General features: G+C 43.9%; 1 protein-coding gene across 1 annotated transcript; it reads right to left on the reverse strand.

Annotated features, from left to right (window-relative positions):
- Window positions 1-388: 388 nt before the first annotated feature.
- Window positions 389-24,983, reverse strand: NCF2 (neutrophil cytosolic factor 2). The gene is made up of 15 exons (XM_066624031.1): window positions 24,810-24,983; window positions 23,489-23,571; window positions 20,732-20,840; window positions 20,272-20,406; window positions 18,218-18,325; window positions 17,415-17,474; window positions 16,003-16,046; window positions 14,982-15,123; window positions 14,570-14,632; window positions 13,257-13,335; window positions 9,301-9,323; window positions 6,993-7,147; window positions 6,796-6,907; window positions 2,749-2,884; window positions 389-1,314 (listed from the first exon to the last, which is right to left on the reverse strand). Exons 1-15 carry the CDS (start codon window positions 24,981-24,983, stop codon window positions 1,208-1,210), a joined length of 1,530 nt encoding a protein of 509 aa, XP_066480128.1. The 3' UTR covers window positions 389-1,207.
- Between the last annotated feature and the right edge of the window lie 1,262 nt (window positions 24,984-26,245).

The raw sequence follows: 26,245 nt of genomic DNA on the forward strand, positions 1-26,245 counted from the left end.
ATCAAAGATTATCATTTGGGGAGGTGGGGGGAAGTTATTGCATAACTTCAACCACAGAGAAGGGTGAAGATGACACAGTGCTAGTCAGAGATGCACATTATTGAATAGCTCCCCCAAATCAGCAACTTTAAATACTTTGGCAGGCTGAACTCTTCAAAATTGGTGTAGTGTATTGGCAGTACTTTTGCCAGTATATGTTTTTCGAGTTTGTAGGAATCCAGGTGGTGACAGGAAAAAAAACACGGTGGAATTCTAGGGGAAAGAATACATGCACAAACAACAAAGATGTGCAGCTTTTTTTGGTAGAAATTGCAAGAAAATTCAACATTTATTGAGAATTGTAACTGCTCAGCATTTCAAATCATATTGCTAATTCTGGTAAAGCACTGTGAAGCAAATGAACTAGTTAGTTGAGTAGTAATCTCAATGGGTTACAAGCCATGATGCGTATGTGCAACCTCCTGATTTCAGAAATGGGCTAAGTCAGGTTGCCAGATGCAAGAGAGGGCACCAGGATGCAGGTCTCTTGTTATCTGGTGTGCTCCCTGGGGCATTTGGTGGGCCGCTGTGAGATACAGGAAGCTGGACTAGATGGGCCTATGCCCTGATCCAGTGGGGCTGTTCTTGCGTTCTTAATCTCCTACTGGAGACTGAAAAGCTTGGTTTTTGAGAGGCTACAATCATTCCAATCTAGTAGCTAGGGTTTCCAGGTTTCTGGCCATAGAACATGCTTGTACTTTTATAAATTCTGTTGTGCTGTGTGGCCCACTTGAAATGCCACACTTGTTACAGCAGTTGAAGGAGGGAGGGAGGACAAAACTTTTTATATTAAAGGTATCTGCATATTTTTCAGATTGTGGCATACTAATGCCCCAGTCAATTTCACATTATCCACAAAATACAAATAGACAACTATATCCTGCTTTTATCAATCATGACTAACTATACAAGAATCTGTCTCTTTAAAATTCTGAAGCACAGTAATTAAATAACTGAATTGGCTGGTTTTGTAACACAGGGATAAGCTTAAGAAACTAGTGTTGGTCCCAACTGATTTCCATTTAAGCAGAATATGATATGCCCCAATCTCCAGAGGTTTCCATTGGCACAGATAAGTGTCTTCAATGCAGTGAACAATGAGAAGAGTTGCTTGTCTTGCTTAAACAAAAAATCTTCTGGAGCCCCTTCATTTTGGTGGGTGTTGTGGTTATGCTTCAGAAATAGATTCAGGATCTTTGCTGCTGTCGTCAACAAAGGCTTTGGGAAAAATGCCCACTTTCCCATTACACTCGCCTTCCAACCACTCATCATTCACTAGAAGATAAAATAACATTTGCATCTTGTTTGAATTGCTGGCATTTATGCTGGGGGGGAAGGAGAGGTAATGTGGTAGAGTGCAGTATATCATTACTGATCTGGAAACAGAGGAATATCTATGAGACTTAAGGTGAGCAGAAGCAAAGAAAGAAAGAGGGCTCCTATACTACTTTAGAGTTTGTACATTGGGAGAATTTTAACAGGTTCACCTTTTTTCATCCCTTCATTACAACTGCACCTGGAAAAATTCCCCAACAGTAAAACTCTGCTGTGGTACAGTAGTCATGCCCCCCCGTTTCCATCTAGTTATCTTTTGTATGCAAGGATATGGAAGCAGCAAGAGCCCTTTAGGTTGTACGATTCCTGATATGCCTAACTTGGACTAATGCATGCAGCAGTATGGGGGGGGGGGAAACTGGAAATTCAGGTCCATTAAACTAGGAGAACAGTAGCATAATCACTCAAGGCTGCAGAAGAAAGTGTCCATATGAAACATGGGCATGCAGTATTAATATTAATACAGCATTAATATTGATACCACTTTAACAGTTGAACACACCACCTCTTGGTCCTAGCTATTGATAGAGAAAAAGAATTTGGCCTTTTGTGCTGCTGAAGATGCCATTCCAAGTTGAGTGAACCCTGTTTGGATGCCAAGCCTACATTGTGCCTTTTAGCAAATGTTTCCCTATTTAGCTTTTCAGCCCCAGTTGAAAAGAGTGTGATGGGACTCTGTTCAATGAAACTACCTTGGCATGGAAATGGAATGTTAGAACGCAGCAGGGAGGAGGAAAGCACACTACATGCTGAAAGGCTGCATCTAGGATGTCTTCAATGGCTTTGGCCTAAGCCCCACTTTGCAGTTGTGTCTGGCATCCAAAAATGACACAAACGATGAGGTAGAGACCATTAGTCCCAAGTCATCACAGAATTTTCCTTTCCTATTCCACTATGAAGCGCAAAGTGTCCCATGTGTGATGGCTGCCATGGAATTCCAAAATAAGCTGAGCAAGAGAACTAGTTGGAAGGTCAAACTGTGGCGAAGCTACTACGACTCTTAATGGTGTTGATGACAGATGTCCAACTCCACATTTTGAGAAAGGAAAGTTGTTAGTCAACCTGTATGTGGTGCTTTGGGTTAGCAACCAATCTTGTTTGATACAGCCCTTGACCTTTAGATACTGCATTAATCCACAACTGAGTGCAGATTGCATTCAAAGAGCATTAGACGTCATTGATGTTTTCAATGGGCATGGTAGCTTATTTAGTATTTAAACATCCCTGTAAAGACTGAACTATTTACTTGACTTCACCAAAGTGTTTATTAAGAATGGCAACTCTCATGAAGATTCCTAAAAGGGGGAAATTGTAGGAATTCCTGGTAATCTTGCTATGTATGCTGTGTGTGCAAGGCCCCTTGGTTTCACTTACCTTTGGACAGAATAACAATGATGTCCCCCTTCTGGAACTCCAGGTCCTCTGGTTGACAGGCTTCATAAGCAAAGCGGGCTACAACTTGGTTTGCTTCCAGTAGTTTTACTGTCTCCTGTGGGGCTTCCTCACCTGCCTGATGTAAGGATACAGCCAGTATAAATATGTTACTCTGTTCTAAACAAGCAATGCAAAATAAACATGGAGAGCTAGCTTTATATCAGTTAGATTTACATGGCTGTAAAAATATGAAGGGCAAGCTTTTCAGTTAATCAAATTGAGTCTCATCATCTTGAAGAGATCATGCACAATTGATTCTCCTTTAATTTAAGTCACTCTGCTTCCTCCTGACTTTTCAGGTTTCCATGTAATTTTTGTGGTTGGAGCTCACCAGGGTCTTGAACTTCTTTTGAAGGGCTGGGAAAGATGGTTCAAATCAGTGTTTCCCAAACCTCTGGTAGGCGTGCTTTTTTTTCCCATCTGTGTTACAAATGGAGGCACACTTCCCTTCAGAAAGGTTTATTTTAGAGTGAGTGGGCAAGGAAGAGAGAACCACCTGCTCCCAGATAAGCCTACTGATTGTTCTATTGGAGTTACTGTTCTTGGTTTGCCACCTTTTAAGGGCAGATAATACTACTGTATCAAGAGCAACTGAAAGATCCAATTCATGAGATGTTGCAGAATTACCCACATTCAGTGTAGGAAGGAAGCAAGGCTGGAGAGGTGAATCATGCAGAAACACAGAAGGTACCTTTTGTGGGCGGATATCTGGGCTCCCAGGAGCCTTTATTTCTTGTGGCATGCCAGTGGGAATTACTAAATTTAAAACTAAGCATCTGTTTCCATGGTGCTGAGGAACTATGACATGAGCCAATTTAAAATAAAAAAATCACAACGTGAGTCAGAATTTAGCAGCTGGGTGGAAGGGGGGACTGCTGCTGTTTCTGTATAGCTATTCTTATCACAGTGCAGACCTGCTGTAGTTGACCTGCCTTGGAAGTATACACCAACAGCTCTGCCTCCATTTCTCACCTTGCAGTGTACCATACTGCCAAGGGAAACTAAGCTGTGGGTGAAAACGCATGTACTGGAAGGTGCCAGAAAAAGGTGCGAGTTGCAAAAAAGGCAGCCATTTTTGCAACCATTTTGCATACGGAGGTTGCAAAAAAGGCAACTTCAATATAACAGAGTGATACTATATGAAAAGTCTTTATGTCCAGCTTTATGAATGCAGCAAGCACACTGAAGGGTCTTTGCCGTGTGTTTTGTTCATTCTCAACCAGGCCCTGTTTGGACTGGAGGGTGGACATCATGACAGCGCAAAACAGCAAACACCAAACTATAAGTAGCTCAGTGGGTTTTTAAGTAGATAATTTTAACAATATGTGCTTATAATAACTTTTGAAAAATGCCACATTATCACCAATTTGCTCTCAAGCTAGGAAAATAAGACTTCTACAATCAGCCAAGAAAATAGTCTAGCCATGGCAGAACCACACCTATAAATGGGCAAAGGACAACTACACAGCAATCCTGCCTGCTTCTCTTTCATTCATCAGTACACGCAGCAGAGAGAGAAGAAGCTGGATATAACTTGTTCCCCTGACTTGTTAGTCCTTCCAGTGTCTTCGCACAATTAGACAGAATAGTTGGAGCATGCATACTCAGTTGGCAGAATAGCACCTGTACCTCATTTTTCTTTAAATTTCCATATCAGTGTTATATTTATGATATATATCCATATGAATATAAATATCAGTGGAAGCTCAGAAGGCATACCCAGATGCCTGATGGAATGAACACACTGTGAAGGATTCCATCTGGAAAAAGAAGAAGCTGCCTATAGAATAATCATTGTAAAAACTCATTTGTACTCTACTATGGATCTTTGAAAGCCACCTTGGGCATTTGCTTCTGCATGGGAAAGGCAGAATATAAATTTCTCAAAATAAATAAAAATAACTGCAAGGGCTAGATGTTAACAAAAGTTGGAACTTTAGGGGGAAAGCTTAGAATAGCCCTGGATGCCTTGCCTTGACTGGAACTAAGTTTTACTAGTGACTTTAAAAAGGTTGGGTGTTTATATCCAGGACTGCCCATAATTTGCACCCTGGAAATCAAAATCCTATAGCACAAAAATTCCAATTGCGTAATTAACAAAACTGCAAAGCTTTGCTAACAGGATCCAAAGTACAGATTGAGTCTCATTATTCAGGAGGGTTCCGTTCCCAGAACTCATGGCAAAAATGAGTGGATGGTAAAAATCGTACTTAAAGCAAAACCATTTAAAAAACAATGTTCTTTGGCTCAAAGATTTAAAAACAGTCTTGCTGACCTTTTGTAATGCACACAAAGCAAATTGGTCTCTCTCCAGGAGCTTAGAAAGTCTTCACTCTGAGGCAGTGAACCCTCCCTTCCTGGGAGCCCAGCACAGGGAAAGAATGGAGGAGGTGATAATGACTTGCATTCTTTAATGACTTGCATTCTGATAATGACTCAGGGGAAATGGAAGGGTCACTTGCCTGGGAGTGAAGCTGTTCTAAGTGCCTGAACTGATTGATTGGATTGTCACAGGTTGCCCTCTCCCCCATTAATGAGGATATTGTTAAACGTCTTTTTTCCCTTTGATTTAAAGGGTCCTTCTCATCGCGTTGAGATAAAACCGCAGGTGAACAATCTGTGGATAATTATGTTATACCTGTATTGTGCAACTAGTTCAACACACCCAAGGCAGCTGTGTACAGTATTTGCATTTGTCAAAGAGCAGCCTCCACAGTCATCAGTTTACATGATAAACTGCTTTTGAAATGTTCGAAATCCATTTCTGATTTTGGGGCAGGGGGAGGGACATGCTTTTATTAAAAGAAAACAACAGTTGCGCTGAACACACCCAAGCAGCTGTTTAGATCCTGCTCAGTGTGGTTGTTTTTCAAGCTCATGCTTTGTTTGCATATTTTGAACTGCATATGTTGAGTTTTTAAACAATGGCCCAGTTGCTCAGATTATGTGAGCTGAAGGAGGGCTGGTCTGTGCCATCAATCTCTTTATCTCTTGATAGGAAGAATCCTGGCACACTGATCTACAGCTCCACACATTCTTCAAACTGAGGAGCTGTGGTTTACAAACCAGAATTTGAGCTTGGTTTCATACCGTGGTTTGTAAACCACAATCAAAGTACAGTTCTTAAGTTTGTATGACATGTGGAGCTGTGGTTAAATAAACCAGACTGCCTTCGTTGTAGTCGTGAACCTGATCCTAGGAGGAAAGGGGAAGACAGAGTGCAAGGGCTTGGTGTGCCTTCAGCTCATGTTCTTGACATAATAAGCCATGATTTGTTGGACTGTCTGAACTGGACCAAAAGGTTTTGTGTTTTTATGATGCAGTGTGTGGGTGGCAGAAGTAGCAAGTAGGGCAAAGAGCATCCTGATTACATCCTGTCCTCCTCCTGAGGGGCTCAGGATAGTGTTTATATCATCCCATTGTATCCCTGCAACTCCAGTGAGGCAAGGTTGATAGAGAAACCGTGAGTCAGTGAAGACTACAGCATGAGTTTCATCTGCTTTGCAGTCAGACTAATGTGAACGTGCTCTCGGCTATACATGCAGGTCACTTCTGTATGAAGTACAGCAGTTTTTTCTCTAGAAGAAATAAAATCAGTTTTTAAAAGCCTTATATCTTCAAATAGAACTCTGTATTTGAAGATCTCTATCTATCATGAGTAGAAATTTGATTTTTCAAAAGCTCTCTAAAACAGGAATCCGTACTCCAAGCCAGAAAGGCAGATGACACAATCAGGCTCTCTCATTTCTAGAATTAGGAGGTGGGGAAGAAGGAAAAGGTTCACTTTTATTTTCATAAAATAAAATTATATTTTTGAAAAATTAATTTCTCAAACACTTTTCAAACTGTGTGTGTGTAAATAGGAACTAAAAATTCAGCAAAAGGAGTCTAGAATGTTCCTGGGGAGTGGGTGACAGACCGCCTCCACTTCCAGTTGTTTGGCATGCCCTGGCAAAGTGTGCCTTTTCGAATCTAGCCTTTACCCACCTGATCGTTGTTGCACCACAGTGTTAAGCAGTAGTTTTTGGCATGACTCCACACAGTCTTCATGCTTTCCTCATTCAAAAGCACCAGTTGCTCGCTATCTGTAGGGCGATAGCTGGACAATGCAGAGACACCGGTTAACACCAAAAGCCTTCCATTCCTCAGCAGAAATGAAAGAGATGAGGGAAAACCTTTCTTACCTCAGTTTTGTGTGCTGGGGTGAGAGCTCTAGCTTTTTGCAAACCTGGTCCAGGACGGTGCTATAAGACATCTTGGGACTGGCTTGGAATGCTATTGTGTATTTATAATGCACCTTGACAATGTATGGGGTTGGTGTGGCCAAGCCAACAACCACCTACAGGAGGAAAAAGATGGAATGGATTAATACAGCCTGTACAAGAGAAAATAGCAGAGTAGCATAGCTGTTTATGTACACTGAAGCATGCACATTAAAGATAGCAAAGGCAAGCTTGCAGGTACATGTCCATTCTATGTTTTCATGTGTGTACAAACATGTACCTGCAGCTTGCACTCTACAGTTATATCCCATGGGTGAAAGTAGACAATATGGTTGGGTATGGAGAACCAGGATAAGGTTTAGCAGTGGAAGGGCCAGCAGAAGCTCTACACTTGAACTATTTCAAAAAGAATTTCCAACTGTGTCCTCAGGATGGTAGCCCAGGGAGGTGGGAGGAGCTTAATTTCTAGATTAAAAGGTGCTGGGGTTCAGACCAAGCTGCATGGGGTTCTCAGTAATGGGTCCTGGAAGGAACCTGCTCCTTAATTCTAAAAAAGTGTGGATGGAAAAGTTAACTGCATGTGTTCTGCGGTACGTACTTTTTGTTTTTATAATATTTGTTTGTCTTAGAACAGGGGTGCCCAAACCCCGGCCCGGGGGCCACTTGCAGCCCTCGGGGACTCCCAATTCGTCCCACAGGGAGCCCCCAGTCTCCAATGAGCCTCTGGCCCTCTGGAGACTTGCTGGAGCCTGTGCTGGCCCTACACAACTGCTCTCAGCATGAGGGCGACTGTTCAACCTCTTGCATGAGCTGTGGGATGAGGGCTCCCTCCACTGCTTGCTATTTCACATCTCTGATGTCGCAGTTGCAGTGATGGAAAGGCCAGCCTCGCTTTGTGCAAGGCCTTTTATAGGTCTTGAACTATTGCAAGACCGCCATTCATTCATATAAGTGCCATCTCTAATATATTCATTTATGTAAATTTATTCAAATTTGAAATGTAAATTAACTCCTTTTTTGCCAGGCCCCTGACACAGTGTCAGAGAGTTGATGTGGCCCTCCTGCCAAAATGTTTGGACACCCCTGCCTGTCTTAGGGTAAAGAAAATGTATGGAACAAAATAAGTGATTAAAAGAGGAGAAGGGGGACTAAGAGGCCAACAGTCCCTGGCAAAGCAATATTCTTCCTACACAACTTACTAGGTTATCACTCCAAACTCTATTGAAGAAGCATGTGAAGTGCTCATACATCAAAATGTAGACTGGTTCATATAAATATCAGGTACAGAATATATGCATGAAGTGCCCTTTTACTGAGTCGGTCGTTGGTCAATTTAACTCAGTCTTGCTTATACAGTACTGACTAGCAGTGGCTGCAGGGTTTCACACAGGGATTTTTCCCCCCATCTTGCTTTGGAGAGGAGGGTGCTGAGAGCACCATGTACAAATTCAAGAACTAAGAATGTGAGAAGCTTCCCCCCCCTCCCAAAGAAAAAGTATTTTGGTCCTATTGCGCACTGTATGACTTCAATATTATAATGCCGTTGTACAAATCGATGGTAAGGCCACACCTGGAGTATTGTGTCCAGTTCTGGTCGCCGCATCTCAAAAAAGACATAGTGGAAATGGAAAAGGTGCAAAAGAGAGCGACTAAGATGATTACGGGGCTGGGGCACCTTCCTTATGAGGAAAGGCTACGGCGTTTGGGCCTCTTCAGCCTAGAAAAGAGACGCTTGAGGGGGGACATGATTGAGACATACAAAATTATGCAGGGGATGAACAGAGTGGATAGGGAGATGCTCTTTACACTCTCACATAATACCAGAACCAGGGGACATCCACTAAAATTGAGTGTTGGGCGGGTTAGGACAGACAAAAGAAAATATTTCTTTACTCAGCGCGTGGTCGGTCTGTGGAACTCCTTGCCACAGGATGTGGTGCTGGCGTCTAGCCTAGACGCCTTTAAAAGGGGATTGGACGAGTTTCTGGAGGAAAAATCCATTATGGGGTACAAGCCATGATGTGTATGCGCAACCTCCTGATTTTAGGAATGGGTTAAGTCAGAATGCCAGATGTAGGGGAGAGCACCAGGATGAGGTCTCTTGTTATCTGGTGTGCTCCCTGGGGCATTTGGTGGGCCGCTGTGAGATACAGGAAGCTGGACTAGATGGGCCTATGGCCTGATCCAGTGGGGCTGTTCTTATGTTCTTATGTTCAATGGCCAATTTCTCCACTCCAGAAAAAACCTCACAGTGCAAGCAGGTTCTTACCTCTGGTGCTTTTCTTCTTTGAACTGCAAGGAGAGCAAAGAGAAGAAAAAGTATGCATAGGCATTAGACACACAGCAGCTGTTACAGACTGGATCTATGTGCTCAGCAGAATGGAGCTCAGTGGAGCTCACTAGGGTTTGTGGCACCCGGTGCGGGATGCCAGCGTGTCACCCCCCATGCAGTGGGTGGGGCAACACCCCAGGTGGTGGGCATGGTGATGTACCATCACTCCACCCCCACTGGTTTTTTGGCTGTACCTTTTGATAGAACAAAGATAGAACACATGCTGCATGAAATTATGCATTGATTGATATATAACATGATGAAATTATTCCTCCAAACTGTGATTTTAGTCACTAGTGTAGTCACACAAACCCCCAAGGGTGTCAACTTACTAACACCTTACTGCAGCAATTCTCAAACTTTTAGCACTGGGACCCACTTTTTAGAATGACAATCTGTTCAAGACCCACCAGAGGTGATGTCACGGTTGAAGTGCATCATCAGGCAAATTAAAATAAGTATAAATAATTAAAGTAAAACAAATAATTAAATAAGCAGAAGCCAGTCCTGGTCCACCAAGTGAATTTCCTCTGTGGCCTGCCTGCAATAACACCCCCCCCTCCAAAACCAGTAAGGTTTTCCGCCCTACCCAGTGCCCAGTTCAATTTAAGAGCTTCTGTTTAAACCAGATCACTGTCAGGATCCCCCTGGCTTTGCAAGTCTCAAAAAAGTTCACCCTATCAGCTGAAGCCTCTGTTTTGATCCTTTTTAGTGGGGGGGGGGGAGGCTTCCTTCTGGAGCACTTGTTTAACTACAGGTGCATAGGATCAGGATCATTCTGGTAGCCTTGCGCTCTCCTTCACCTGATCTTCCACACCAGCCAAGGCACATTTGCTTACTTGCGGGTAAACGCGACCATAAGACTTAGTTCTGCTTTCCATAGGGCTCAATGCATTCATCTGCTTGGAGGGAGGGACTTCCTTCTCATGTGTTTTTGGGGGCTGCATTCATTGGATCAGGACCATTCTAGTGTTGTTGGATTCCTCTCAGCCTGTCCTTTCCAATGGACTAAGGCACGTTTGCCTACTCACGAGTAAACATGCAATACCGCTCACCCTCACTTTCTATAGGGCTCCATGCATTTTTGTTCTTCAGTTTTTTGGCCATAACTTTTGATAGAAAGGAGATATTTCACTCTGGTATTTTGCATTGCATTCCACTCGAAATTCTGCATCCAATGGTATATAATATGATGAGGTTACTCCTAACCACCACGATTTTAGCGCATCACCCCCCAGTGCGCATTACCTGGTGTGGCTTGCACCCCCTGCACTCCCCTAGCAACACCACTGATGCAGCTGACAAGCCCAGAGGTGAAAGAATTGATGGAACTACTTCAAACTGAAGGTGGGGGGCTCACACTTTTTAATGTTCCCTTGCACTTTTGAAAAAAGCACTACTTGCAAATACAAAACTAGCACAACAGAGTGGAAACTGGGTTACTCCCTGCTGTGCTTGTATTCTACCAACACAGTCAGGGGTTTGGGGTTGGTTAGGTTTGTCTGTTTTACATAAGCTGTGTTAGCCAATATGAGGCAACATTCAAAATGCCAAACCCCAATTGCAGGCTGAAGTGGTCTAATCTGTTCTAGTGCCTCTGAATTATACCTCCTCATTCAGCTGCTTACTTAGATCATCCACAGAGAAGTACCCTTTACTTTTGCAGGTTCCATAAAATTGCAAGTGGATTAATAAAAATGTTGATGAAGTTAACTGGCAGCTTTGGGTTGTATCCCAGATTCAGTTGGTCATAACGACATCCGCTTTTGTTCTTTGGTGGGACTAAGTCACAACTAGGCAAACTTAAAATAGAACCCCTTCTCCTTACTTAGAAATAAGCTCCATTGAATTCAGTGAGTTTACATCCAAGTAGATGCAGTTGGCATCAAGATGCAGCTGTCAGCCCCCAGTCTTGTTTTGTAGGTGAGATCTGTGCTTGGGCTTTGTGGAGATTAGTTATTATAAACTCTATCCAGTTAGGTTTGCAATTCAATACATGCTTACTTGGGAGTAAATAGTACTGAACTTGGTGGGACTTAATATTAAGTGTATGCAAGATTAGACTACACAAGGATCTAACCTTGCCCCTCCCCCCAATGTTCCAGTCTTTGCAAGTGGAAAACTAAATTTTATCTGTTTCCATGCCCTATTCCAATCAAAGGAGGCATGCAGTTGTTTCATATGCATGGTCATCTGGAAGCAAGTTCCTCTTAATTTCAATTTCAAGTAGGTTTCCACGGGACTGCAGCCTGAATAACATAAATTTGGATCGTCTGATGGTATAGGGTTGCAATGTGCCCTCTATTCTATAAACATAAAAAAAAATTTCTTCTAAGAAGAGGACTTCTTAAGCCTCAGTGTTATAAACTAGTTTCTTTAAAGATAGTGGCAAAGGCAGAAAAGCACACAAATGAAAGAAATGCCCCAAAATGCTCTTTCACTTATGTCCATCAGGTCACTGCAAAATTGAGTTTGCAAATGTGAAGTCAATATTAAGAATAATAATAACAGGTATTTATATACCGCCTTTCTTGGTCTTTACTCAAGACTTTATTCAAGGCAGATTACATAGGCAGGCTTTTTATTTAAATCCCTTAAAAAATAGGGATTTTTACAATTTGAAAGAAGGTTCTTTCTTTCAAGAACCACTACATTCAGGAGTTTCATTCCGATCTGGCTTCACACTCTGGCCTCCATCCTCCCACGCTCAGAGCAGATGGAATAGCTCAGCTTCGAACTGGCGACCTTGTGGATGTTATCTTCAGGCAGATGGAGGCTCTACCCTCTAGACCAGACCTCCTGCCCATTCTTCTCTTCCCCCCACCAATGTTTCCTATAAGGTGTCCATGACACTGAGTGGACCCTGTCTGCTGCTGTGACACATCACAACTGTTTAATGACACTGTCTCTGGACATTCAGTGATGGTGTCAAGCATCGTAGCCATGCTACTGGGCTGCATGGAGCTCAGTGGCAAGCTGTTTAGCTACCCCCCACCCATCACTCCTTTCTCCAAAAGGAATTTCTCCCTCTTCTCCCTTGCTGGAGTTGATGATTTTGAGTCATATATGCACCAGTTCTAAACATGGTTACCTTGTAAATCAGAATTTAAAACTAATTGGTTTTCAAACTGTAGTTATAAAGTTATCATGAACCATTGTTAGTGAAGGTGCCTATATGACTCAGGGCGCAATTCTAACTGGTGCTGGAAACAGGGAGGCCAGAAGGCCTGTGCTGTATCCAGCGTACATTTGAAGCTGTCTGAGGCTCGGCCCAAGGCAAGGGGAAACTTTTCCCCTTACCTGGGGGAGAGCCACAGCAGCCCCAATGGGTCTACTCAGATCTGTGCCACCTGATGAGGTGGCACAAATTTGAGCAACCCAAGACTGCCCTGGAATGACGCTAGCATCCGGCATAAGTGCTGGATCCTGACCCCACCTCCCACTCCCCGCCTGCCTACCCAAGGTCCCGCCTGCTGCCTGCCCTCCCCCACCCCAAAACATCTCCCTCCTGCCTCCTCCCCGCCCTCCCCACGCCTCCCCCAGACCTCTGTGCCAACCAAGCTCCGCCGACGCAGCTTTCCCTGGGGCCCACATTGGCGTAGGGAGGCCAGTGCACCTCAGTGCACCAGCCTATCTCCCCTTATGTTGGTGCGAAAGTGCTCTATGGCACTTTCACAACAATGATGGGCCAGCACATGGGACTTGCGTCAGCCCATCTGCCACTCAGGATTGTGCCCTAAACCAGAGAAGGGAAAGTAAAGGAGCAGAGGGAAGAGGCACAAATTAATGTTTTTTTTTTGGGCTCCTGATTTGCTAGTCATGGTTCACAAGAAGTCACAGTGATGTCTGCATTGGACCTCTAAAAGGATTTAGCATGTGTTGCTCTCACTAACCTGGCGAAGGCCTACCAGGGCGTTCTGGAGCAGCAATGCTGGGTGGAGCAGGAATGTCTAATTCCACACTGATCTCCTCCTGTGTAAAAGGAAAAGTGAGTGACTAATGTGGCTGTGTGCAGTACTGGTGCCAGTTCCTGTGTTTAATCCCAGAAATAAGCAATGTAAAATAGGTAAAGTGAACCTTTTTTGTGGGGGGGGGGGGGGAGAAACAGGCAGAATTTGGAATTGTATGAAAACATACAGAAAGCCTTCAACTGGGTAGCAGGTTTCTCTCCCTGGGCCACTAGAAACTCCAACACTTTTGTTGGGGATCATCCAGTGAATCTGGTCCTGGGCCATTTGACTTTGATAGTGGGACTTTGGAAGAAAAGTTGCATGAATAATCCAATCACACACATTGTGCCCTGGTACCCCTTCCAAAAGACACCATGTGATTAGGAGATCACTTGATGCTTTACTCACTGAGCAGGGAGCTGTAGAAGTGGGGGCACATCTCAACTAAAGTATGGACTGGCTTGTTGTTCATGGATGCATGTAAGTTACTATCCTCTAGCCTTAGTTTTCTAGCTGAAATGGAAAATATAGTGACTGACTTCACTGGAGCTATGTTGAGACAAATGGGATATGGACAGTAAAACCATGCATGAAGTATCGCATAAATGGTAAGTCAGAGACTGGAATTAAACATGACAGTGTATCTGGCTGCCAACACAAATGGGAGCTATGGATGAAACTCACTTCCATCTCCTCAGTTAAGAACATAAGAACAGCCCTGTTGGATCAGGCCATAGGCCCATCTAGTCCAGCTTCCTGTAACTCACAGTGGCCCACCAAATGCCCCAGGGAGCACACCAGATAATAAGAGACCTGCATCCTGGTGCCCTCCCTTGCATCTGACATAGCCCATTTCTAAAATCAGGAGGTTGCACATACTCATCATGGCTTATAACCCATGATGGATTTTTCCTCCAGAAATTTGTCCAATCCCCTTTTAAAATGCATCTAGGCCCGATGCCATCACCACATCCTGTGGCAAAGAGTTCCACAGTTTAACTACATGCTGAGTAAAGAAATCACACTTATAACAACTTACTGGAGTCCTGATGTTACAATGTTTGGGATTTTCCTGTCCTACATTTTTGGCTGCTGGTAGCATGGCATGTATGTGGTGGGGAGGGCGGAGAGGAATGCAAAATGCTGTGATATCAGGACATGGAATGGGAGGGGGCAGGTCTACATGTGAATCCCGTTTTTTTGCAAGTAGTCGCATCTAAGTTGCCATGTCTAATTCTACTTGAATGCTACTTTACCCGGAGTGAAGACTGATTCTGTAGTTCCACTGGCTCTAGGTAATTGCAGGGTACAATTCCTTTCTGTACAAAGAACAAAACCAAGGAACAGTTAGGAGAGGCAAGGAAGCTAGAAGTGCAGAGGAGGAAGGACATCTGATCTGCCCCTATTTCAAAAGTCATCTTTCCCAGTCCCCACATTCTGAATGTTAATTCTCATATATACCAGCCTAAGGTCTTTGGAGAAAGGGCAGGATATAGCTACGATGGCCGTGTACAGTATGCCACCTATGTTCTCCCTATGTAGTAGGGGAACCTGTAATATGGTTAAGTAACCCCAGAAGCCCATAGGTCAGTACAAACCAATTAGAATGCAAATATACTACCCTGACAGTGGGACAGCAGATGTTCCTGAGAATTATCCTTGTAATACCTTTCCGTTAAATACAACAGTGGCCCAGTTGTCTTTCTCCTTCTTCAAGACAAAAACAATGTTGCCCGGAAGGACCTGGAGTTCTTCTTCAGTTTCTGGTGTAAATTCGTATAAGACTCTGTGAGGTTCTCCCTGCAAGGCCCTGTAACAGAAAGCAACAAACATCACCATAACAAAATGATATTATTGCTGTTATTAGTATTAATAAAATGGCTTCACAACCAAGGCCCAGAGGAGAATGCAATGCAACGAGTGCAATAATCATTGTGCCAGGGATGTGAATATGTGGCAAGGTTGTCAGATGCAGCCATCTGACAACCTTGCCACATATTCACATTTTATGCCACATATTCATTTTATGCACATGGACTGCCCAGGAATCTTTCGGCACTGAGCCCACTGTAAGGATGCTATTGCCATGGGTGGACAATTCCAGATTAAGCAGTTGCTGAGAGGGAAGGCCAACTATCTTGTGCATCAAGCACATCACTCTGCATATCACAAGCATACCTTATCCTTTTGTGTGTTTGCTTTAGTTGGAGTCCATCCATCCCCTTCCTCTTTTTCTTTATTTGAAAAAATTATCTTCCCATTACAATAAGCCCTTTTCTTCTCATTATTATTATTATTATTATTATTATTATTATTATTATTATTATTATTATTATTATTATTATACCGCTTTTCAACTAAAAGTTCACAAAGTGGTTTATAGAGAAAAATCAAATAACTAAATGGCTCCCTGTCCCAAAAGGGCTCACAATCTAAAAAGATGCAAATGAATACCAGCAGACAGCCACTAGAACAGACAGTGCTGGGGTGAGGTGGGCCAGTTACTCTCCCCCTGCTAAAAAAAGGAGCACCCACTTGAAAAAGTGCCTCTTACCCAATTAGCAGGGGTATAACAGAGACATCTAACCATCCCAGTGTTGAATGTTTAATCAGAGTTCAATTTTAAACTGTAGTTGTAGGAGAGTTTGGCTACTGTCTGCTGAGTTTCACTGAAATACATTGATCTTACCGGAGAATTTCTGGAGTTTTGGGCGTGGGAGGCAGCTCTGATGCCTGCAAACAAACCAATACATTTTAGTCCGTGTTTAGTAATGACTGTCTAGCAGTAGTTTTCAATCTTTTCTAATTCAGGCCCTGAGAAGCTGCTAAGTGTTCAGAGTTCATTTGAGCAGAAGACAGAAATATACATCCTCCTGCTACTTTAACGAGGAATTGACAAAAGCATGCAAAACCAGCCATTCTTTTCCGTGAGCTGAGAATATCATCATGGAGTTTTCCATTCACAGAAGAAAAGAGACACTGACTCACATTACACTGCTCACACAAGTAGATCACTAACATAAGGTAGTAATGGAAGTGCATAAATGAAGTGAACATCCCAAAGGAGGCAAAACCTGATTTCAAAGAGAGAGTGTGTGTGTGTGTAAAAAATAATCTGTTGCCTTAGAGGCACTAAATTGATCAAATGTGTTTTATTGCATCCAGTTCTGGTCTCCACACCTCAGAAAAGACGCAGTGGAACTAGACAAGGGGCAGAAGAGAATGACCAAAATGATTACTGGCCTGGGGCACCTCCCTTATGAGGAAAGGCTACAGCATTTGGGCTCTTTAGTCTTAAGAAAAGGTGACTGAGGGGGGACATGATTGAGACATACAAAATTATGCAGGGGATGGATAGAGTGAATAGAGGGATATTCTTTTCCCTCTCGCAAAACACCAGAACCGGGGCACATTCACTAAAACTGAGACAAAAGAAAATATTTATTTACCCAGCATGTAATTAGTCTGTGGGACTCTGCCACAGGATGTGGTGACCGCATCTGGCCTAAATGCCTTTAAAACAGGATTGAACAGATTTAAAAGTTCATCATGAGTTACAAGCTGAGGTGGGTACGTGCAACCTCCTGGTTTTAGAAATAGTCTACCTTAGAATGCCAGATGCAAGGAAGTGGCAACAAGATGCAGGTCTCTTGTTGTCTTGTGTGCTCCCTGAGGCATCTGGTGGGCCACTGTTAGATACAGCAAGCTGGATTAGATGGGTCTTTGGCCTGATCCAGCTGGGCTCTTCCTATGTTCTTAGGTTCCTATGTTTAATTGATTAATAATAATCTAACAGATTGAACAACTGATTGCTGCAGCCCTAGTCTGTTATTCTGGAAAGGCAGGAAAGGAAAACAAAAATTGAGACATTGCCCATAAAGTCCTTTAAACATGGTGCATCCTGCAAACATTTTAGATCTTCAGCAGTTGGAAGAAATAGCAGATGGTGCAGTTGGGAAGATTTTGAGAAGAATGAAAGTAAGCAAACAGAAGCACATCTGATTCCAGGCAGGTCTGGAAGGCAGCTTTCTGCACACAGAGATGAGTGATCATTAAAGAGGAAAAACCAGCAGTTGCTGAGAGTAAGCGAGACTCTCTTACCTGGGGCTGAAGTGGTGCAAAGCCTGAAAACTCATCTTTGTCAACCACGGATGCCACAACCTGGAAACAGGAGGGGGGATATTTTAATTGCTTTATCTTACCTGGAAAGGCCATGTTTTTGTGCTGTCATGTCCTACTTTTCCCCATGTGCTTACTTTTCCCTTTGAACTTAATTGAGCATAAGTGCAGAGTCAGATTATTGTTTTATTTACAGCCCATCTTTTCTCTGAGGTGCTCAGGGTGGGGGACATCATTCCCCTTTCCCCTTTTTATCCTCACAAGTCAGTCTGGTCAGTTAGGTTGAAAGAGAGGACCTGACCCAGCAAGAGAGGATTTGAACTCAGGTTTCCCCAGTACAAGAGGAACCAACACTAACCGCTGCATCATGCTACCTCCCTTCCACATTGTCATCACATCTCGGACACAGATAAAAAGACTCCTGGACAATTGTGCAGAGCCCACTTTTTCCTGTCCATGTTAGGGGCCTGCCCAAGTTGCCTTTCCTTTGATAGCAGCACTCCTTGCAAATACTGTACATTCAGCCCACATCTTCCATGAGAGTTACATTCCAGGTCAGCACATAAATCCAAAATTGCTGCACCTGCAGCAATTAACAAATGACAATGTTTATTTCCATGGCATTAAAAGCTTCATCCACTTTGGGAACTTCTTTGTTCAAAGGTGGTAGGTAAATATTCTAAATAGTTCATATATATGGATCTGATTTGAATGATCCTTTCAGGAATAACTGTGGGATGAAACGTGTATGTTAATTCCACTTCCACTGTGGATTAATTTCCTACCGTGGCTTTCCCCAAGTAATCTTTCTTCTCCAGCTGTGCCACTTGCTTTTCGTTTGGCCGAAAGAGCTTCCCTTCAGCAATCACAACAGGCTCAAAGAGTTTTTGCTTCTGCATGTACAAAAACACATACACAGAAACCAATTGCTGTTTGTTTTTTGATAGCTTGCTCCATTTCTTTGGTTATTCCATGTCTGTGTTGCATTCATGTTTCAGCAATACACTGTAGTCCCTCTCTCTTAAGAAATTCTCCTCCCTGACTGTAACTGTAAAAGTCACAAACATTCATATTTAATGGAAGTCTAATTAGAGTCTCTCTTGTAGTGATCAAATATTTAAAAAGATGGGGCTCCAACATATAGTGGACATATAATCAGGGCCAGCCCATTCATGAGGCGGACAGGCAGCCTAACCCTACAGCCGGCGGCTCCATTGGGTGCAGCGGTGCCAAAACGGCTACTGTTGAATCCAATGGCACCGCCAAGGCCACCTGAGGTCTCCATGGATGAAGGAGACTTTCATCCTCTTCCCTTGGGGAAAGCCCCAATGGGGCTTCTCAAGTCTGTGCCAACTATTTTGCAGGTGCAGACTTGAGTGTTGGGACTTCTGGCCCAACATGAAGTTCAGGGGTCCACCCCTTCCTGCCCCAGTTCATCCCCCCTTACCTAGCTCCCGCCCTGGTTCCTCCCTCTTACCTAGTGACGCCCAGCTGGTGCCGGGCTCAGTACTGACTGGTGTTGGGTTGGTGCTGGGACTGACTCCTGACACTTGCAGGGTGTTACGGACATGCCTTACAGCACATTTGCAACACCCAGTGCCATCGCTGAAGCTCAGCGCCAGTGCTGGCCCTGTTCAGGTTTGCCTCAGGGAGTAGACTGGCAGCGACCACACACTTCCATCTTCTCACTAGCCTCCACTGCTGCCACTCCTCCTCCCACTCCCTGGCTTGGAAAGGAAAAGAGGAAATGGCGTAGGAAAGACCGTGTGGAGGAGAGGAAAGTAATGGGCCAGGATGTCTCAATGCCCTAGCCTGCCACTCTCCTCCTCTACACTTCCTCTTCTACTCCTCCGCTTTTTCCTTTTCCCAATCCAGACAGAGGGAGGAGCAGAGGCTGGCAGATCACTAGGTAGGCAACATTTCATAGGCTAACTCAGAAATCAAGAGGTCTTCACTGACCCTGCATATAGAAGAGAGAATGCAGGTAATGTTTTGCTTACCCCTGCCTGACAAGTTGCACAACAGAAATGCCCTCTGTTACATAGCTCTTGATGGGGTTGTCTGATTGCAGGGTTTGAACTGAAATTATAGGATTTATAGCCCAATCCTACCTTCTCTGACCATCATAGCAGCACCTCTTCCACTAGCACCGACTGCTAGCAGAAGACAGTTAGCACCAGTGATAAAAGGTGCTCTGACCCTTACCCTATTGCAGTGGTTCCCAAACTGTGAGTGCTCCAGGGTTCACTCACAGGAGTACCACATGGCTCTTCTTCCAGGCTTGCCAGGCCGATGTTGAGTAAAAGCTCACACAAAATCTCTTGTGATTGTTACAAGATCTCACATGATGGTGCTTCTGCAAGAGAGCACCATGAATAAAGGGAGCTGCAGTAGCAGTAAGTTTGGAAACCACCATCCTAATGATTACTGTCATGTTAGAAATCACAGTTTGTTAGATTCCCAAGATAGTATTACCTATGTATGTGTTTGGTGTATCTTGCTAACTTATAGTTGTGTTGCAACCTAAAATCTTGCTAAAGCCAAACAACACAACCTTTTGCAACATCCCTAAATCGAGCTCTGCCATGTTACAAGAGTGATATCTGTGCTCCAGAGTTCCATGATCCTAATTATGAGGCTAGGGCAGTGGTTTTGAAAGCCATGGCTCCCTACGGAGCCATGGAAATCAGCCAGGAATCCTCACCAAAAACCTGTCAATGTATAGGATTGTAGCCATAATGGGGAGCTGTGGCCAATGGCACAGTAGGTCAAAGGAGTCACCAGTTGAAAAGATTTGGGAACCATAGGGCATTTCTCATCCTTTTCTACATTTTCTTACCAGGATGGATTCCATGGCTCTATCTATTTTGTTGTGCCGAGTCTCACACTTTACGTTCATTGCCATGGCCAAGTTCTCTTCAGCTTTCTTCCACTCCTCCAGCTTGGCATGAGCAAGGGCTATATTGTATAACACCTGTTGGACAAAGGGCAGGAGTGTCAGAGAATAATAACCTGAATCTAGTTATGTTTACTTGGAAATCCCATTGATTTCCACTGAGCGCCAGTATGGAATGGTGGATAGAGTGCTGGATGTGGCCTGGGGAGGCCTGGATCCAAATCCACTAAGCCTGCAGGTTAACTTTCTTAGCTTAACCAATGTCACAGGTCGGCTGGGAGGGCCAAATTACCAGTGGTTCATTCACTGACCTGTTCTTGGCCAGTTCTCCTGTGCATGAGCAGGACTGAGTCGGAAACTTACCGGCTGATTCCAGCAGTTTTCATGAAGCCTAGAAACTCACCTCACAAGCAAACAATTTGAACTGCAGGCCAAGGATCTTGTAATCTATTAGGTGGTTCCCACGGAGCTGAGCCAAGGCCTCTTTTAACTCACTAATGGCTGACTGATAACTAGAAAAGCAATGGATAGAACAAGAACAAGTAAGCACTCTGGGGCCAAACAAAACATGGAGTGGTAGACTGTAGCTCTAGGCTGGCTGGCTGCCACTGCTGAAGTGTGCCCTTACCTGGCTCTAAGGCAACCTAGTTCTCAAAATATTCCCTTTGATTACCACCATAAGTCAAGATCTAAATCAGAACCACCCTCAGGAATGGCTCGCATTGCCAGCAACTCAGTGCAATGTGACTCCTATCACAAGGGCTGGAAGTTTTTTTCAATTCCACACAAGAACGGAAAATTCACAGAATTTCAGACCATACACAAAGTTGAGTACTATAGTTTTCTTCTCTTTTTTTCACCCTTTTTTAAACCTCAGATGAGAAGCTAAGCTCACAACTGTGTTAATAATGTCTGACCAAAATTTCAGAACCAAGAGGAAGCCTGAACCCTGTTTAACAGAGCATGTATCTGAGATAAGTGTATGTTCTTTCCCTGTCTACTCCTGCTTCCACCTTCCTCTGTTGTTTCTTCTACATGGAATTTTAGATTGCAAACGCCTTGGGGCCTGAGTTCAAATGAATATGGGGGAAGGGAGCAGAGGCTCCCTAGGAGAGGGTGACTAGGAGAGGGTGAGGGGTGGGGGCAGACTGCACTGGGTCTGCACCCCTTGGGGGGGTGACACCAGTAGTGACCAAAATTGTGGAAACTTTTAGGAAAATGTGTATCAATGAATAATACTGAACCATAAAATTATCAATCATTAGAAAGGTAATTTAATGCAGAACATAATGAAACAGTGTTGAATTAACTGTATTCTATTAGATATAGGCAAATAATCAGAAAAACAAAACACGACTGCCTTATGTAACAAAAATTGGACTTCCTTAACTCAAAACTGACCAATGAGCCTGATTGTTCCCAGAGTCAATGAGGTGCTGTTATGACACAGCAGGCAACCAATAAGGTATGACTCAGCTCTCATTTCCATGTATCAGAGCTAATATTAGAACTTCTATACAGTTGTTTTTCATCAAGTTTTTTTTGTTGGTTACTGATTTGATGGATGAAAAATAAATATTTATTATTGTTATTTATTATTTCATTATTTATTATTACATTTATGAGGAGGTCCATGGGGGCGTCACCCTGAGTTACAGCCTCGGGTGATACCAACCATAGTGACACCAGGAGAGAGAAAGATATGCACATATATAAGTCAAGCAGAATTTCCAGAGGTCACTGGGTGGAGCCCCCAATTACTAGCAGAACCAAATTTACATAATTTTACTAGTTTTACTAGCAAAACATTTAATTTACATAATTTATTTGCATCCCACTTCTCTTGGAATTGACACAGAATTTTATTTGATTAGCACCCCATTCCTTCTGGAGGTACTGTGATGGAGTTGGTGTTTCCCCTCCTTGCCCACTTGCTACCACAAGTGCACTAGGCTCTCCTGTGCCATTCCACCCCACTCTGAGCACACACCTCTCCAAACTTAGAGTAAAAATTCCCTATTAATAAACTGAGGTTAATACAGAAGAAGCTGCCACCCACACCATAGTGGGTTTCTCAAGGGCAGCTTGAGGAAGTCACTACACAACAGGCTATATAGAAAACAAGAAAGCTAGTCTAAGTCTACAATACTCGCAAGTGATACCTACACTCAAAGGTGGTTCCATTTTGATGTTCAGAGTGACAAATCCTTCACTGGCCATTGCCAACCCACGAGGGACACTGCTCAAAGGCTAAATAGAGCCCATATTTATAGAACACTCTGACTCTATGAGGGTCTCATGCCAATCATATTTCCCAAATTATGCTGAATCATGCCTGGTCAGCTCATATTCTTGACCAATCAGACCTTGTACTGACATGATGTCACCCTTTTGCACCTATGTTTTATCTCCTGGTGTTTCTCCTATCTCCCTTGTACCCAAGGGCATTTGCTCTTCTCAAACTCTATTTCAAAATTAACCTCCTACTTCCTTTCCTGTTAGTTAACACTTCTAACACACTAGCATTCTGCTATGTAGTTGGCACATCAAAGGGCATTCAGATCCTTTCACACCACACTTACTACATGTTGGTATCCATTTAAAGTACTCATCCCTCAGTTATGTTGTCAGCTTGAACGTAATTGCATTATTAACTTCTATATATCTCCTTATAATGCTGTAACCCTCTAAAACAGTGGTTTTCAAACTGGGGCCTCGCAACACCCCAGCCTGAGAGCCGTGTGCTGTTTAAAGGGCAGGGAGGGGGGAAAGCAGAGACACGATGCCCAGCATCGTGCCTCTAATCGGGACGCAGGGGCGCGCTGCCACTCACCACCGTCTGCAGGAGCCTCCTGGGGGGTCGGTGGAGCCCGGTGCCAGCCTCAGCAGGGCACCCCACATAGCGCAGAGCCCTCCAGAAGGCAACCGCAACCATTTCCAGTGATCAAGAAACAGGCTCCTGCAGGCGGCGGTGAGTGACAGTGCACCCCTGTGCCCAGATCAGAGGTGCGATGCTGGGCATCGCATCTCTGCTGCCCCCCCGCCCCCCTGCCTTCTGAGGCAAAGACTTGGTGGCTCTCAAACTCTCCCTGAGAGTTTGAGAACCACTGCTCTAAAATATAGTTCGCCCCCTTTACAGGTACCATGTGTTATGACTTACTTCTCCATCTTGTAAGCCACAGCTCCTTGCTGAAAGTAGGCCACCGCTAAGTGTTTGTCATTGTTAGTGCTTCTGGTGAAGGCCTGTAAGAAACAGCAATAATGGATACATAGCTATTGTTTCCGCCACAAAATGTATCCTCAGTACACCTCAAACTGATAGTCCCTGGACTGCTAGCTATGACCCGTTCATGTAGCACAGTGGTCACTCTTGCAAAAGTCTTGGATCAGGCCTACACAGTTTCTGATCTGAATGCAATCCTCCAGCTGTGTATGGTTGCCTGCCTGAGGTTCAATTAAAATGTTTTGCTTGTAGTCATGCACTGGAAAAACAGAGAGGCTCTCAAGTGGTTGACAACACAGTATATTGCTGCAGAGTTTCCAATTCAATAGTATTTGACTGGACTGGCGGATAATAGTCCCATGGTGTACTGTGTCACTCTTGGGGATTGAAAAATCTATGAACTCCAGGTTCTGTCAGGTTCTTGCTTTCACACAGCCTACCAGGTTCGTGCTTTCCCCACTCTAATTTGACAGATTATGCCCAGGTTCCACTTTGGGTTGATACCCCCTAGGATTGGCCTGGACCCTCCAGGAATCTGCATTGAGGTCCAGGTGACTACTGGAAACAATCCTAGATATTTTTACAGGCCCTGTCTGGATAAATGACATTACATTAAGAAGGGTTATATTCAGTCACAGTTGCCACCAAGACAAGGATGCCACATGCAGAAGTGGTATGAGCTTCTCAGCCATTTCACACCATTGGTGTCACCGGCACTGGGACTTCAGGAGTCAGCTCAGGTGGTTGGGCCCTCTGATGGGCATGGGCCACTAGCCAATCCCTGACTTGGCCGACCCCTGATGTTACTCCCGGCTAGTCTGAGCTGACAAAATCCCAGATTGAACTAATTCAGACTACAGATGTGGGGATCATAGGTTAAAAAAAATTTCACTGTGGCCATCAGTGAGAGGGCCACAATTTACAAGTTTTCTACATGGAGGGAGATTTTTTTTTAATCCAGAGAAGCATTTAGAAAGGATCTTCACTTACAGCCTGAAAGTGGTGTCCAATTCTATCAAGTCAATCTACCACTTCATTCTGTGTAATGTATAAAATCCTACCCAGTTGTTTTGGCATAGATTCTGCCAGTCACCTGCCCATTAAATCTACTTCAGCACTGACCAATGTAGATTAGCCTTTGATTTTCAGCTGGGTTCTAACTAAACCCACTTTTTGACAGTTGACAGTGACTGCCCTAACCCACCAGAGCTGCCAGTTAGTTTGTTATCAGTAAGAAATGTAGAACTCCACCACTCACCTGCTGGGCCTCAGCCAAATTGCCAATGATCAGGTGGATGCAGCCAATGTTAAAGCAGATCTTGGAAGAAGGATTCTGAACGGCTGTGAAGGCATCCAGAGCTGCTGCCCAGTCCTTGCGGTCTGCTGCAGACACCCCTTCATTCCAAAGCCGGATCGTCTCAGCCAGTGACATGACAGAAATGGAATCTGAAGGTAACTGGAGGGCTGGGAAGCTTCCTCGCAGGTGCTGCTCCTCCTTGGCTCAGATTTCTTTCCTCTTGCACATTCAGCCTATGTGCTCTTGCATGCATATAGTTCTGCAAACTCTCTGGAAAGTCTTCAGTGTCGCAAGCGTACCAGGAAGTGTCCCCACTTAACGAATAACTGAAACAAGCCCACTGCATGAAGGGAAGTAATACAGGCTGACTGAAGTGAGTCAGGTTTCTAAACAGAGCACTCTCTGTAAACGTCTTTCTCAGTTTGTGACGCTGACGTCTCCTCCCACCCCAGCTCCTGTTATGCTTTCCCTCTTCTGAATTTCACTTTCTAGAGGTCTTAATAAATTGTGGGTCTGCCTCAGAAGAAATTTTCCTCCTTATGACCCAAGATTTTTACTTGTACAGATGATTGGGGGAGTGACTGAGGCTGAGTCACATATCCACTGGAAAAAGGTCATAGAGAAGAGTCTTTATCCTCAAAGGCCGTTAGGCCCCAGTTGAACACGCCCCTTCTCAAGTAAGGTCAGTGATGTCTTACACCAGGCAAGTGGCTTAACCTGTTTAGCTCCAGCACATGCAACCATGCAAACATGCCCGCTGACAAACTGGAGCTCCCTAAGGCACCCTGCCACAGCAGAATTCCACCTCTCTGTTGTCTTTGGCAGTATTTGAAGGGTAAGTTAAACAGTGTGTTCTAACACATTGCTGAACTTGAGGTTCCCATGTGGCAAGAGCTTTTCCTTCTCCTTTTCCTTGTGGGTTCCTTCTGAGCATAATGAATGACTAACATGATTAACACCTTCTCTCTGACCCAATGTCCTCCTCAGAATGATAATGCCCCTGGAAAATACAAAATATGTCAGGAGATAGTCATATGCGATCATATGCTCAGGATTCACCCACAGGCATTTCATGAATGATCCACACATCATCTCTCTTCAATGGATGGGGAAAAGATGGTGAGGTCCAAAATTTTGATTGGTTTGGTTTTTCTAAAGCAAATTATTTGACAGTGCAGCTGATTAAAAATTCCCTTATGAAATGTTACATTTGCCATAAAATATGATTTATAGTTTGAGAGGTAGTTGCTATCTGGTTGGTGATATGGGTATTAGACTTGGAAAAATTGGGTTGAAGTTCAAGTTCAGATATAACAAAATAACTTAATTCCATGGCTTTGAGTGAGTCACTGTTTCTGGGCAATGGAAATACAGGGCTTTTTTTGTACTAGAACGCA

The sequence above is a fragment of the Tiliqua scincoides genome, chromosome 4, assembly GCF_035046505.1.
Source record: "Tiliqua scincoides isolate rTilSci1 chromosome 4, rTilSci1.hap2, whole genome shotgun sequence".
Classification (NCBI taxonomy): domain Eukaryota; kingdom Metazoa; phylum Chordata; class Lepidosauria; order Squamata; family Scincidae; genus Tiliqua; species Tiliqua scincoides.

What these genes read in the sequence shown, in the direction of transcription:
- NCF2 (XM_066624031.1), bottom strand. Translation starts at nt 24,983, where the DNA reads ATGTCACTGGCTGAGACGATCCGGCTTTGGAATGAAGGGGTGTCTGCA. An exon ending in GAGCCATGGAATCCATCCTG is followed by an intron (nt 18,326 to 20,271) that starts GTAAGAAAATGT and finishes TTGTACATGCAG; the next exon opens with AAGCAAAAACTCTTTGAGCC. An exon ending in TGTGGTGCAACAACGATCAG is followed by an intron (nt 2,885 to 6,795) that starts GTGGGTAAAGGC and finishes TCCTTACATCAG; the next exon opens with GCAGGTGAGGAAGCCCCACA.